This window comes from Lagopus leucura, unplaced genomic scaffold (assembly GCF_019238085.1).
Source record: "Lagopus leucura isolate 7727_CA_CO unplaced genomic scaffold, USGS_WTPT01 Super-Scaffold_100016, whole genome shotgun sequence".
Lineage (NCBI taxonomy): Eukaryota > Metazoa > Chordata > Aves > Galliformes > Phasianidae > Lagopus > Lagopus leucura.
The window spans coordinates 2,916,047-2,931,650 of record NW_024962270.1 but is presented as its reverse complement, the minus strand read 5'-3'; the positions used below and the strand labels follow the sequence as shown (position 1 = coordinate 2,931,650).

Below are 15,604 nucleotides of genomic sequence, written 5' to 3'. Positions count from 1 at the left end.
AGGCTGAAAGAGAAGAACATCTGAATCATAGAATGGCCTGGGTTGAAAAGGACCATAGTGATCATCTTGTTTCAACCCCCCTGCTATGTGCAGGGTTGCCAACCACCAGACCAGGCTGCCCAGAGCCACATCCAGCCTGGCCTTGAATGCCTCCAGGGATGGGGCAGCTGGGAGATAAGGCTGTGTGCAGAATGCAGTGCCTTTTCTGCATGGTGAAAGAGGAGCCACACTTAGAATTTTCTGATGTTGGATGTCGTTGTCTTTGGATGCACAGTGATCTAAATACAGCCTTATCTCAGCTCGTCTTTTCAAAGGATAACAGCCTATTACTGCTAGCAGTTAATCCAATTACTCTTTTAGGTCAAGGGGGAGCGTTCTGTGCAAATATTTTGAGAAGACATGAAAAAAATTATTCTGTGTGTTTGACCCAAAGAGTGCATATTTCAGAATTTTTCAGCAGATCAAAAAGTTTAGAAATTCGTACTGCTACCGAAAGAATCATGCTCAAAAGACTGCATTCGATTTTGATTTAAGACAAGCAGGAATGTGCTGTCTTGCTGAGGAGAAAGCTATCTGCAGAGGCACTGGAGCAGATTTAGGTGGGTTTTGTGCCTGTTGTCTGGGGATTGAGGCATCATGGTTGGTGAACCAAGTTGGACCTCTTGCTTTGCTCATGCTTATCAGGGAATGGTTCTCCATCCCCTCTTACAGTCTTTTGCAGAAGGGATTTCTGATCACTGCTTTGCTTCGGTCTAGGCCCCGAAGTAGGATTAGGATTTGTCAGATATCTGTGGGGATGCAAGTGCTGCAGCCTCTGCTCTGACTGTGGCAGCTTGGTGCTCTTTGGATATTGAGATCTGAGCTTGTGTGGTCAGTTGCTGCTGCTGGAAGAGTGAGTAAAAATGGTGGTTGATGTGGGATAGGGAACATCCATCTCCCACCAGAGAAGAGCATCTTCTATTGATGCTGCTCTTAGAGAATCTACTATTGAATCCCAAAAGCCCCAGCTCCTAATAACCAGCACAATCTAATTCAGATCAGCAGCATGAAACATCATTAGTTCAGGTAGTAAAATCTCTCTGTTAGACAAGGAATTTACTTCTCCAAGGCTGTAAGTATCTAAGCTCTTCCAGACAACTACTGCCCATGCCAGAATTTGTGCTGCACTTACGCATGCCATGAAACTGTCCAGAGAAAGCTTGTTGCAAATTAGCAAATGCAGCTGCTCCAATTTCCTGATCTTCATTGTGAAAATCAGGAATAGAATCAGCCCAACTTGAGCACTGTGAACGCACAGGTGCATGATGAAAGTGAAGTTTCTGACTTGTGATGCTGACATCCCTGGGCAGTTTGGTGAGAACACTTCTTTGGGATTTTGACAAAGCTGGGCAGGGAAGTGGTACAAATGGGTTGTGTTGCCAATATGAGGATTTGTGTACCACAACCCCAGAATAGAAATTCTTTTTTTTTTTTTTTTTAACTAACTTGTAAGGATTTTTGTGCCCCGAGTTCATGATGTTGTTCAGATACCTAGCAGAAATCACATCTTCATCTGGAATAAAGCAGGGAGAAAACAAAGCACAAATGAGAAGAAGCAGAGGAGATTGTTCTTGCACTTGTTCTTGTTCTCAAGTATATACTTGAAAGCTTTTCACTAGCTGCTTCAATGTGGAAGTGGTATTACAAAAAAATGTTCCTCTTTTCTCCCCACTCCCTGTTCTGCATGCACTGATTTAAGCAAGCTAGGAGGATTTTGTAAGGTTTGTCCTCACCAGGAGCCCAAAGCAACTTGATATCCTAATGTTTTCTGTAAAAAAGGGGAGGATGAGGGGGGGAATAATCCTACACAGGTCCAACCATCCTCAGAGGCTGTGGTCACATCCCTCCTGATCCTTCTTTCATTTCTGTGGGTGGCAGAGGATGGAGGAGATGCTCAGTGAGCATCACTGGTGTATGCTGCTACTCTTTGTATTGTCCTTCCAAAAGAGCTGTGTTGGGAGAATGCTTTTATTGTTGCTGCTGTTATAACTTATTCCCTTGTGCCAATGAGGGGATTTTTAGTCTGTTTCTGGATGCATGATTTAAGAGGCGCTCAAATATCATGTTGAAGGTGGAGTGTAGAGCTCTGACTTCAGTCCCTCTGAAATGTTAGAAACAGAGTAATCTATTGCATGTATTAGCATCTTGGGGCTGGTGGCATGTAAAAGAGAATAAGAAAAGCAAGGGAACCTGAAGTAGGAAAATCATGTATCCAGTAATGACTTGGAAGGCCAGGGAGGGAAGTGAACGTTGGTCCACAGAAGCACAAAAATTGTGTTAAACTGTGTCACAAATACAGGAAGAGTCATATAATCACAGAATTATTGGGGTTGGAAGGGACCTCCAGAGATCATAGAGTCCAACCCCCCTGCCAAAGTAGGTTCCCTACACCAGGTCGCATAGAATCATTAAGGTTGGAAGAGACATCTAAGTTCATGTGGTCCAACTGTTCCCCTACCACCAATACTGCCCACTAAGCCTGACAGGAGCATGAAGAGTTGTCTTGCCTGGGTGCTCAGACAGATTTGCTCTATGGCTGCTACCGCCTGCTGTTAGCAGAACTTGTCCTTGTGAAAACTAGGGGGAAAAGAAAGCTTCCTTGAAGCTTTATTAAACTCTGAATTATATTAGATTGTTCGGCTGGAACCAGAGTCAAGGCTTGTGGACAGGCTTGATGTTATGATTTCTGGCAATCCTAGATGCAGTGTCCTGAAATGAAGTTGGACATAAAAGGAAGATGTAAACCAGCAGAGTTTATTTAGCTGGTGTGATTATATAATGTAAACATGTTTGAATTTATCTGGAAAAGCCATCCTGGTGCTGGCAGTCATCTTAGAGATGGCTTTCCTTTCACTCACCAAGCCTTATAGGAAGAAAATAGTTGTTTTTTTTTTTTTTATGCTGGCTTGATTTCAGTAAGCTTTTATTATTGTAATTATTTTCATTTTTTAAAAACTCAGGAATGTGCTGCAGAATGATATTTAGCAAGTTAAATGTTTCCATGTAGGGAACATAATGGTTACTGCAGCTATCTTATGCCAACTACTGAACAGATTATTTTCATATATTCATAGTTGCTGTGTTTTCAGTCTCCCCACCAAAAATAACAACAACAACAAAAAAATTCCAAAAAATAGATATATGTGAATTTGTGGGTTTTTTTAATCGCCTTCCAGCTGAGAATACTAAGAATATTAGTATCTTAATCACCTGTGTCTGAGTCTTGTCCCTGTTTGATTCATGAGATGATGGATGTGCAGACAAATGAGGCATCATGCCCACGGGGATGGACTTAGGGTGAGCAGCTGCTGAAGGATCACAGAGGCATGGCTGGACGTGGGAGCCTGGCAGGATGACTGCACATCTGCCCTCAGGAAGATGGCCAAGGAGATGTAGATATGCCTCAACAGAGGTTTCTTCTAACTGCTCTTGAGGACAGCACCCACGTGATGGAGCATCTGCTGGGTTTCTCATGGGTCTTCTGCTGCCCTTGTTGAGTGTGGTCGTGATTTCTCCCCCAAATTAGCTGATTTAAAGTTAACGTTATGTGTGTGCGTGTGTGTGTTACACCACAGTGTGAGAATATCCTTGGTCCTGCAGTTAGCACAGCCTGTAATGGAGAGAGCCAGAGAGTAAAAGCAAGACATTTGCTCCACACAGCACAGGATGTAATTTAATTCCTGCTTTGCAAATTTGTTACTTCCCTAATATTTACTGTCTGTTACCTCCTGTAGTGGGTGGGTAATTGCTTCTGTTGTTAGCAGAATCATACCAGATTCTGCCATTTCCAAGTGGTTTATTCACAGGTGTTGTACAGTGACCCTTCCATGGTTGTGCGCTGGTTATTTTTAGTCATTGAAATGGACATCAGCTTTTCAGAGCTTTTTGCTTATATTCTCTGTGGCTGTAGCTTCACAGTGGATTGGTGGCTTGCACCCATATCTGGAGCTGTCATTTCAGTGACTCCACGAGGGTGTCTGGCTGTCAACACAGCAGGAAAATGAGGCTTTGGGGTTAGGGTTTTTTTCTAGTTTTGCCATAAATTCTCCTTCTGACTTGGAGCCATTCATCATGTTGAGAAAAGGTTTTAGCTGTTCCTGTCAAAACAGTGGTATCAATTATGTTACCCATACATCATCTCAGCATTAAGCTTCTTTAGAACTGTGATTCCTCGTATTTACTGCACATACCAGTGCTGTGCTATGATATTCCTCAGAATTAGGGCTCTTTAGCCCTGTGTTCCAGTAAGCCAACGTACGTTTGCTGATTTCAACATGTTTGTCATTTGTTGGAGGTCTGGTTCTTTCTGGCTTATTCACGTGAAAAATAATGTCTGCAGGCGATGAGCATGTGAGTGGCAAGGGGTGAGTTAGATCTCCTCTACCTGTCTTAGTGAGAATACCTGAGAGAGGGATGGAGCTACCTAACGATGCCAAGCACTTTGCCAGACACTTGATAAACAGAATTGGTCCTTGGAATTGGTTTGCAGATGTGTGAGCCCTCTGAACTCAGAACAATAGCACCCAATTGCCAAGCAGCTGGAGTTGACCCTTACTCCTGCTGCAGGTAATCACCAGTAGCTTGTTAACCCTATTAAGTGGTTGATAACTGCTGTCTGCATATTGTATTTTTTTTACAGTTTGTATTGCTTTGCTAAAGCGGTGCTCCTGCACCATACAGCAGTGAGTGCTGTGAGCAATTCTTCAGCTCCCACAGCTGAGTGGGGCTTCTCTGGAAGGGCTCTGCCACTCCAGGAGCCAGCCCAGGGCCATATCTCTTACCCTGTTTGTGACAGCGGGGCACGCTCTGCTGCAGGTCAGCCAGCTTGTTGGCAGAAGGTGGCTGTGCATTTCACTCCTCTGCTGGCTACCCGTGATTCTCGGCGCACATTATCCTTTATCCCTGTAAATGTCAGAGGGATGTGCCGTAGGCTTCTCAAGCTGTTGACGTCAGTGTCACTGTACACAGCTCACTGGTGGTTTTGTGTGTGCTCCTGCAACAGCACCATCTGCTTGGTGACTTCTTAAGGAGAGACCCATCAGGGCTTGTTGGTCCTTGGCTCATCTTGGCTGCTGTCAGTATGTTTCACGAACACGTGTGTAACCTTCAAACCAGCCAAAGCAAGACTGGCATTGTTAAAGGAGCAATTATCCAGCAGCCCAGGCCTTGTGCTCCAGTGACCTCCTGCTCTTTTTTGAACCGTTGGTGCCTTTGTATTAACTCATACATCTCTTTTAATTGTATTTTTTGTGGATTATTAGCCTGTGTTACTGGCACTGCATGTCGTCTAATGAAGCAACAACCACTGAGGTGCCAAGTGTCTCCTATGGATTAATTGAGGTCTTAAAGAAGGTGACTACCCATTGTGGAAAGATGATCAGCGTGAATCACTTATTTATCTCCTAGATACGTTTCTTTTCCTCCTTTTACTAATGCCATTCTTGGTAGGAGATAAAAAATAAAAATCGAGTGAATGAAACTGCAAGAGGTTCATAGTTGTTTGGGGGTACCCATGTCCAAATCTGGAATGTTTACATAGCGCTGCTACCTCTGCAGTAATAGCCCAGCATTGTCAAAGGTTCCTTTTCTGATCTTCGGGTTTTCACTTGTTCCTTGGATTAGTTATGTGCTGCTTTTATTTGCTACGTGGTTGTACAAGCTCAGTGTGATTTTGGCTGTGGTTCTGTGTCTGTATATTTCATTAGGAATAACTAGCAGTGGTTACAGACTGTCCTTTTAAAAAGTGTTTAATTTTTGTTCTGGAGTGGTGATTTGTTGCTTAAAGCTGCAAACTGAGGAACCTTGCTATCTCTGTTATTAGGGCTTCATTTTTAGATAATGGAAAATTGTTTTAATTCTTTCTAGTAATGTAATGCTTTGAGGTAGCGGGAGCTTTCTGTATGCTCTGTATTTTATCTTTTTACCATTTAATGGTCTAACTCCATTCAGAAACTGCTTCAGACTGCATATCATTTATGTTATTAATGGCAGTATTGATTTATAAGATCAACTTGAAAAAACATCTTGCTGTATTACAAGAAAGCTGTCAAAAGGATTAATGTGCTTTCTCTTTGTACGTCTTCTCTTCTACCCGCTGGAAATGGTGATCAAGTCAAATGTCAGTGGTTTATTATCCTTGCTCTGAGGAACTGTGTGTAATTACATATCCTGATAAAGGGATGTTCTCTTTATATTGGGGAATAGATATGCCGTTGCTGTGTTACCTGCAGATGTGGAGTGATTGCTGCGCAATGTTAACATAGAGATGACCTGTGGATAGGCCACAACAGCATGCTTTGTTTTTGTTTATTTCTTAACCTGCATGCAGAATAGATAGGGGTGTTATAGGTGAATAAAGGTTTAGGAGAGAACCGTGTTGCTTTCTGGAGCAGTTATTCTACTGTTAATGCAAGCTGCATGAAGCAATATAAATTGTTGATGTTTATGAGAAGTGTATATGAAAATAGATATTTTCCCCATCCCTCTACCATCACAACTGAGATGCTTTAAATTTGATTTTCCTTCCTATAAACCTTTCTCTCCCTCCTTTCTTCCCCCCCAACCCCGACGTTATGTAGTTGATTTGATTCTCTGGATTGCTTTCCTCAAGCTCTAACTTGAGTTCATTTTGTTATGTGGTGACCACAGTTATGGATGACGCTCCCCCTGGCACTCAGGAGTACATTATGTTACGGCAAGATTCGATCCAATCTGCGGAATTAAAGAAAAAAGAGTCCCCTTTTCGTGCTAAGTGTCACGAAATCTTCTGCTGCCCACTGAAGCAAGTGCACCTCAAAGAGAACACAGAGCCGGAAGGTTTGTGGCACTATGGATCCATGTTCTGTTTGTTTCTATTCTTTTTCTTTTTCCATGTATGTCCCTAGAGTGTGCTGTGTGTTTCCCAGCCTGTGTCAGTGCAGTGCAACTGATGCGGGAAGCGTGATGCACTCCATGTCCCCCTCTGCTTGCCTGTTAGTGTCTGATTCAGCTATCACAGGAGGCTATATAGCCATGAATGGTATCATTCTAGACGAGAAGTAAAATGACGCTGCTTTTTCTTAAATAAAGTTTGTTTGTTTCAGCTCTCATCATTACACACTGCCCTTTTTTTGGCTGCCAAAAGTTGCTTGCTACTTCAACAGCATCGATTGCTACTTAAACAGCATCAATTCTAAGCTGGTTCTTTGTAGTAACATTTCTGAAGCTGCACTCTGCTGAAAGTAATGGCACTTAGGCTCAGATTCAGCTTGTCCCCCAACACCTTTCACTCCATAAGGCTTCTGCATAGCGCTAGAGAATGCTCATGGCAGCTGTTCTTCGGCAAAGCAGGATGAAGTCTGTGTGTAATGCACGCCGGGTTGCGTTTTGGAAAATGAAATGCATGCAGAGCAGAAAAAAATTGAGTAGAATGTTTTCCTTTTCAGAGAAAGCAAAGGTATGGTCTTTTCTCATGCTGTGTTCACTAATATGGACTTATTAATGAGGCATTCACATCTTTAACTTGTTGGTCTAGTGTACATAAGATAAAGCCAAATTTAATTCTATTTTTCTAAATATTTTATTGTTCCTTGTGTGTTTCTCATTGTTGCTTCATATTCCAAGGCTTTAACTTTTTCATAAGATCCAGTGTCTGCCCAGACAAGCGATGCTGCTGCCGGTAGATGTATGTTAAAATGAAACGTGTTTTTATTTATAGAAAATACATATAAATTTTGCTAAAATGGCATTTCTTTCTTACCTCACCACGAATATTAAATCTGACAGAAACATTGATGTAAGATGTGAGGGAGGTTTTTTGCTCTGGCGATACTGCAATTGAACATTAAAATTGGGTTTTGAAAGCACGGGGTCTAATTCTCCTCTCAGTTCCGGAGCTGACTCAATAGGAGTTTTGATTTCATAATTCTGAATTCAATAAACATCGAGTAAAGCTGAATCCCATAACACTCTTCTGGATTAACAAATATAATGAATTTCCTATCATCTGTCAGGATGTGTGTTGTTTGTGGGTAAATGATGAGCCCAGAACTGTTCATGTCAAGATCCGGTAGGAAGATGATGACAGCTGAGCTGCTAAAGGTACTCAGTATGCTTGGCAAATGGTATGTTGTGAATTGAAGGTTCTATGTGAGCTCTAAAGAAAAACGTGCTCTGTATCAAACAGATTTGGTCTCCAAAGTTCGCCTCATTGACCCACGTACTGTATTTCACAGTTTCTTTGAGCTCATGTAGGACTCCAGCAGAAGCTGATGGTCATTTCAGTGGAACTTATGCTGAGAGCTGGATTTTTCCTGGTGGAGAAATCTGGACTGGTTTGGCTACGATAGTGTGTGGTGGATAAATCCAGTTATGTGCTAATGACATGTTGAACAGGAAGATTTGTGCTGGGCCTTTTGTCTCCAGACTGTGTGTCTCCTGGGAACGTGGTTTGGTTCAGCACTGAGGATTTCAGGAGCTGCTGGGAGAAGCATGCAAAGTACAGGCTCAATGTGAAGACCTGGAGACCATCAGATCTGCTGTGTTGTTGCCTGAAAGCCAACGGTTGCTCTTCTTAGGTTCTCCATAAATCTCCATACTGTCTCCTTCCAGCAGCTGTTATTCCCTCCACAATGGCATATGGTATTGTTAATCATACTTACTGAAAATGTTTAGTTTTAAGGGGAAAACTTCTCATCTTTTACTGTGGTGTATGAGGATGAATGTTTCTTTTGCTTTCCCCTTTCCCCTTCTCCTTTCCTCCAGGAATTTTGCATTACTGACAGGGGAAGCCATGGTCCTATTGACTTACCCCACAGTCAGCTGACTTGTGGGATATTGTTTCAGTGGAATTTTTATTGTTGCATGATTTATGCAAGTGTTTCTGAGAAATATGCTTCTAGCATGAGAAGGAAAATATGTTTGTGTCCTTTTAGCCTCTGCTGCAACTCAGATTGCCTAGGGCTGCATTAGTCTTTTCCTTTGAAATCTGTACATGGGCAGACAGTGGTGTTGGACCTCCTGAAAAGGCTGTGTGTCATCCTCGGTGGTTTGTTGGCATGAAGCTGAAAAACTGAATGAATTTATCCAAACCGAATGAAATTATCCAAACTATGCTATCAGTGTAAACAGGAAACAGTTGATTGGAGCCAATGGAGCAGCTGACAGAAACCCTATCTGGATACTTTATAGTGGGAGCCCAGCAGTCAATATCTCAGCTGTGCTGTGAGGATGAATGAGAAAAAAATGTTTAAGCCTTCTATGATAACACAATTTTCCCATCTTTGAAGATACTGGAAAGTACAGGAACTAAGTTGCAATCAGGAAACTTCCATTATGCCACTGTCCTATGAGAGGTTGTACGAAACACTGCAGACTTGAAAGACTCAGAGAATACAAAAACATACTTTTTTTAACCTCCTGAACAGTGCCATAGGAACACATAGCAATTCCTGAGTGTTTCTAGCACTGCAACTCATCTGAATATTTAATGGTGAATTTCTTCTCTGCCTTTTAACCAGGTCTTCAGGTAGGGTAAGTGCTCAGGCCACCCCTTTTATCACTTCAGGATTTGGATCCCCTAAGCACGTGTGATTCTGTCAGGTAAAAGATTTTCTGGGCTTTCTGCAGGAGTGTTTGAGGAATGTTCTACTATTTGCTGAAATACTTGAACAGCACCTCACTCTGGTATTTGAAATAGGTGGTCTGTCCATCAGACTCATTTCTTGTATCTCAAGCCCATTCCTAAAAGCAAGAGAAGGAATGAGAAAATGGATCTTTTTTTTCCCAAAGTAGCCTGTCTTGGTTTCTTGTTCTTCTCCTGACACCCAACGTGCCTGCTTGCAGTCTCAGCATTTTTCACAGCACCAATGTGCATCAGATACCCCTTAGCAGAGAAGATTGGTGTGTTTGATATCAACCTGGAGGATGTATAAGAAATTATTGGTCCAGTGACTATGGTAAACACAGCCTGTCTTAAGGAGTAGATGTGGAAGGAAGAAGAGGAAGAATGGGAAATCAAAACAGTATTATCTTCCCAAAATGTGGGAATTCCACTTGGTCCCATAACCAGCAGGGTGACATGTCAGTCTGGGCCACAGTTCAGATAACAAGCTGTGTTTCCTAATGCTATAAGATACTCTGGACTAAGTTAAAAGATGAACTTCTGCTTCATTCTGCATTTCAGCTCTGTTTTCTCAAAGTCATTCTACCATTGACAATGCTGTGGATCTCTGAATTGCAATAAAACAAGAGGAGCAGACATCTTTACCTGAACGCAAGGTCCTGTGGGCATTGAGTACTGTGTACAATTACATCCAAGCAGCAGCAACATACAGGGTGTTTTTGTAGCTTCCCTCAAGCCAGCAACACAGTGCTAGCAGGAGAAGGGCCATCTGAAGTACATTTTGCAGCTATTTGTTCTCTTAAATAGTTTAAACATAAGCTGCTGCTATCTGTATAAAACATGGTTACATAAAAGAAGTCTGCTCCTGGAAAACTAATTTGAGTTGTGTTATTACATCCAGAGGAGAAGAAATAATGAGAGAAATGTTTTTTTAAAAACACCCATTGGTTAGTCACAGGCACATAATCAGGAATCTTGGCCTATTGCCCACAGTTCTGTTTTTGTGGTTTATTTTTAAATTTTTTTTTAACCTTTTTTCCTACGTTTTTTGGTAACATTCAGTGTCCCTCCAGGCATATGTAACCTTTTTACACAAAATAGCAGGCAAGCATCACAAAATCTCTATTAGGTATAGGGAGAAGGAAATCTGGGATAGCAGCTGGTAATGAGCAAAGGCAGCTTTCCTTAACCACCAGGAAATCTGATTAGATAGAAAATGTTAAGGATGCTAATGGGAAGCAAGCAGCTTCGCTGTTGCCCTTGACGATGGCTTGTTATCTGGGTCCTTAGCAATGGGATGAGTGGAGGGCAAGGAGGTAGGACACCAAAGCACGTTAATGTGGAAGCTTGCCTTTCCTGCCTACCCTGTGTGCACACAGTTCTGTCACCAACAGAAATTCAGGAGCCTTCGTGTTGTCATACTGAATGTCCCTTCAGTGTTTCGAGTGTTATATCACTGCTGATAGTACTGGTACTTGGCACTCTAATTATACGCTTTTTCTTCCAGACCAAATCAGGCCAATTAACTTGGCTCACTCATTTGATTGTATTAATACATGTGCATTTCTGTGCTTTGGAGAACAAGAAGGGGAGGAGAACCTGTATTTTGAATCGTTGAGAACTGTGAGAGGTTTTTAACTTCATAAATTGTTCAGAGCTGGAAAAAACTTAGTATTCCAGTGGAGAATAATAGATCTGAGCAATGTGAACCACAGGTACAGCCCACCTCATGTCTGAAGAGTACAGAGCCAGCACACGTGGCCATGAGACACCAAGGAAGGGTTCAGCATCTGTTGTGCAGATCTGCCCAGCTGTGGATGTAAGCAGGACCAACAGCTGCCTGGAAAGGACACACAGGTTCACTGGATAAGGAAGGGCTCCTTCCCCTGTCAGTCCTCCTGTGGGGAATGCGAGGCTTTACCTCTGCCTTGAGTCCTGGCGTTGGCAAGAAGAAGCAGTGAGAGGTGCCTAAAACTTGTCCAATACTACAGGAAAGTAAGCTCTAAATTCTGTCTCTCTGGATACATGTGGAGCTGCTCCAGCTATGGGACCTTATCTGCTATGAAGGATGATCTAAAAGGAGGGGTACAGACCACAAAAGCCAAAGGTCTGAAGCTGCTGCAGTTATAATGGCTTTTCCTCCCAAAAGAGAAACCAACTTTGGCTCGAGTGGTTAAATGATAACCTTTATTTCAGGGCAATGGGAGGCAGTGGTGACAACAGCACCCTTATTTTCTTCAGATGCTGAGTACATAAAGCGGAGCAGCTCAGTTCTGTGAGTGGCTGAGCCCTTTTGCCCTGATCCTCCAAAGCCTTTAAGCGCATGATTAACTTTTAACATATGAGTGAACCCAGCAGAGTCAAAGGGAATGGGACGTGTTTAATGAGCTTACCTGAATACAGTCTGGGCCGCACTTGGGTTCAGGCTCCAGCAGCACAAATCCAGAGTAATTCCACCAGAATCCAAGATTTACTCAAAACATTTACTTGTCTGATCAGGTCCCCTTTGTAGAGTTTAATTTGATTTCTTCTTTTCTTATTTCCTTAGTTTATATGGTCCTTGTTGCTACAATCACTCATGGCTGAGCATGCTTGTCCTCACGGCACTCCTGTGAAGAAGGGAAGTTTAATGTTTCCCATTAGAGAGAAGGAAGTGAAGGACTTGATTCTCAAAGCTATTTGGACATCTCATCAGTGTTAGTATCAATAACACTCCTACTGAATCAGCCGAGCGTTAAGTACTTAACTTTATCTTCTGAAGAGTTTGGGTGGTGACGCTCCTAGCTGTGCAGAGATGGAAATCTCGCATCTCCTTAGATTCACACTTGGAATATGAGTTTTTCATCTCTCTCTTTGGCAGCAGCTCTGCACCAGCAGAGCTGCCTTCAGCCTTCCCTTCCTGCCTTCCTCTCGCCTCCTGCTGAGTACCAAAACAAGGGATGGGGAGAGAGCACGAGAAGCATCCAGCATGGCCAGGTTTCTATTTCAGCTTTTCCCTTACACCGTGTTATACTACTTTTTCCATTTTCTACACTTTACTTACTTTTCAACAAGTATTCAGCTCTACATCTACAGTTAGTCTTTATGCATCCAGCTGTGTGCTCTTACAGAAAACACCTCTTTCTAAGGTGACTTATTTAAAAAATAAGATTGTTTAAAGCCATGGGCAGGAGCATCTCATTGTTGATAAAACATCTCTATCAGAAGAGATGAAAACAAAATGGAAGGAATAAAGATAGCCCAGGCACCATCTCTCTGCTAGAAGTAGAATTTCATACTCAGAGGTGCCGCTGCTTTTCCTGGTCTGGCCTGCAGCTCACAGAAGGGGAGTTCAGCTGGTGTTCAGCGTCAGTGGTCTGGTGCTCACCCTGTTTGTGTAAGGTTTGTATAAGTAACGGCATTAGGAGCAGCGTTAGCGCTCTCATTTCGAGACTGGATTTTAATTCTCAAGCTGGAGCTGGCCTAGTTGCTGAGCAGAACCTAGAGAGAGTTCTTACCTGTGTGCTCTTAGAGGCAAACGTTTTATCTGTGACATTTGCTATTTTGCTCTCATCTCAGAATAAATATTCATTATGGAGACAGTATCTGACACTTAGCATATTCAAAGTAGGATATTTAGACCAAATGAGTCACACGGATGTGCTTTTCTCATCCTGTCTTTCAAAGGATTCTGAGAGCTTCAAAGAATGCTCCTTGTATGGAGGTAGGCCTTTGTCTTGCTATTTTTTCCCTCCATGATTCTCCTGAGGAAGCATCAGACTTCAGTCTTCAAACTGTCCTCATTTTAAATCAGATGATGTAGTTCTTTATTAATAATAAAGGTTCTTCTTTGTACCTTATTCAGCTACACGGTCCATCATAATTATTGCACGACTCTTCATCAGCGGAAATGTCAGTAGTATTTAAATATTGACCTTTGGATTGAGAACACACCCCTTCCTCATGCTGTTCTAGGGTAGAACACCTCCAGAAACAAATTGTTGTTAAACTTCTTAGCTGCTACTGTAAAGTTTGTTCCTTTCCCGAGATGATAATTTACAAAACCATTTAGGCATGATGCAGGAGAGCAAACTACAGAGATCCCCTAGCTGCTGTCCCGCATCTATGCAGCCCAATGCGTAGCTGTGTAAGGGTTATAATTGTTTCAGCAAAAACCAGCTTGAGTTGTTCACAGTGTTATACTGTAGCTTTTGGTTTTGGGGTTAGCTCAGCTGATACCTAACTCAGGGCTTTCTGCTTTGCTCCGTTGGCAATCTGAACCCTTGGTAACTGATACATCTGAATGAACATAAACGAAGGCAAAGCAACTTCAGGATTCATCAGAAAGTCTTAACGGACTCCTCGCCTCCACGATTGTCAGGAGAAGAAAAGTTGTATGTTAACACTGAAGCCAGATTGCTGTACTTAATCCTGCACACCCCAGAGGGATGAGGGGCACTTCGAAGGATGTCCATAAAGAGGGTGAGCTTAGGGTATGCAGTGACACAGAGTAGGTGTAGACACGAGCCCACTAGTTGACACAAAGAGGCACAAAAGAGCTTTGTTAATGCCTTTAAGCATGTTCACTAGAAGATAAGGAGATCAGGTCTTTTTCTAAACTGTGTTATTGCACGCTGTATATTTGTCCTCCATAATGAAGCATTCCCAAGGTTCAGTACAAGACAGTCCTTCAACACTGGCACTAAGACGCTTGCTGGGGTCCAGTTTGAGTGCTCTCAAGAACATTGAAGAGGTCCTCTGATGCAGCAGGATTGGATGCTAGTTGCATCAGCATGTTTCTTCTGAAGGCAAATAGGTTTCCTTTGCCTGCTTATTTCTGCCTGCCTGGCTGCTTTGTGCCTGGCTGAGAGGCCCACATCCTTCATGTCTCTGTGCTTCTGGGGAAGTCTGCCTTCTTGGAAAGTACTCACTTCAAACTCAGTCTGGTCTCCATGTGCTTTACGTGCTATATATTGATTCAAATGTATGGTGAGCCTGCTGTGCAGCAGTGTGGAGTAATATTCTTTTATGATTGCATAAGCAAATCACTTTCGGCAATAACATTATTGTCTCCATTTGTTTTTCTTCATTTTTCTTCAGCAAAGCTGAATAAACTACAGTTGTTCATCCCAGACATCAGTGAACACAACAGAAGTCCAAAGATCGCAGAAGGCCAGAGTTTTTCTAGAACGCTTGTGGAAAATTGCTTTTGCAGTAGTTTGGGGGAAATCAGTTCTCAGAATCTTTCCAATTCCTTCTCCCCCCATACCTCCCTCCACTGGTATTTGTCTACAAAGGTTTCCTGCTGTATGCAATTTCTTTGATTCTGCTTATATGTTAGTTAAGGAAAAAAAAACAAACAAACAAAAAAAAACCAAAAAAAAACAAAAAACCAAAAAAACACATTTCCAGCATGGTGCAAAATATTTGCATATCTTCTTTTAAGCTAATCCTTGTCCTCCAGGACAGAAAGGTGTGCTATCAAGCACAACCCGTTCAGGAAGACTGAGCGGGTGATTGCTGAGTATTGATTCCAGTGTGCTTCGTTGTTTTTGTCTGTCTGTGCTTGGAAGGTGAGGCAGACAGATCTTTTTTCTGAAAGGCTAAGATTATGGACAAGGTTGGTTAAACCCTGAAGATTACAAGAGATGTAAACGTCTGACCTACAGCTGTATAATCAGCATGTGGCTTTATATCCTCTTCAAACGACGCGATGTTCCTTGAACTCAGTGAGTGCAATTTGGGGACATGAGGAAGTCCTTTCTTAGGTGTCTTGGATGCTCCCTATCTAAAGTTAGCTGTATGCCACGTTTCAGGTAAATGAAATAATTCTTACAATACTGATCAAGCAAGGCAAAACATGTATGACACTGGCCATGGATAAAAAAATATATGTTTGTTACATCAAAGCTCAATTCAAAACAAACTTTCCTTTGATGTTGAGGAACTTTTTTTTAATGATATGCAGTTGCCACTAAAGTGGAA

The 15,604-nt window shown here is 42.3% G+C and overlaps 1 protein-coding gene across 1 annotated transcript in view; it reads left to right on the top strand.

Annotated features, from left to right (window-relative positions):
• The window catches only part of FGF13 (fibroblast growth factor 13), a 209,972-nt gene that overhangs the window by 103,019 nt on the left and 91,349 nt on the right, over positions 1-15,604 (top strand). Inside the window, exon 2 of the mRNA XM_042876744.1 lies at positions 6,688-6,855. Coding sequence (XP_042732678.1) covers positions 6,688-6,855 — 168 coding nt within the window. The remainder of the gene's footprint in view (positions 1-6,687; positions 6,856-15,604) is intronic.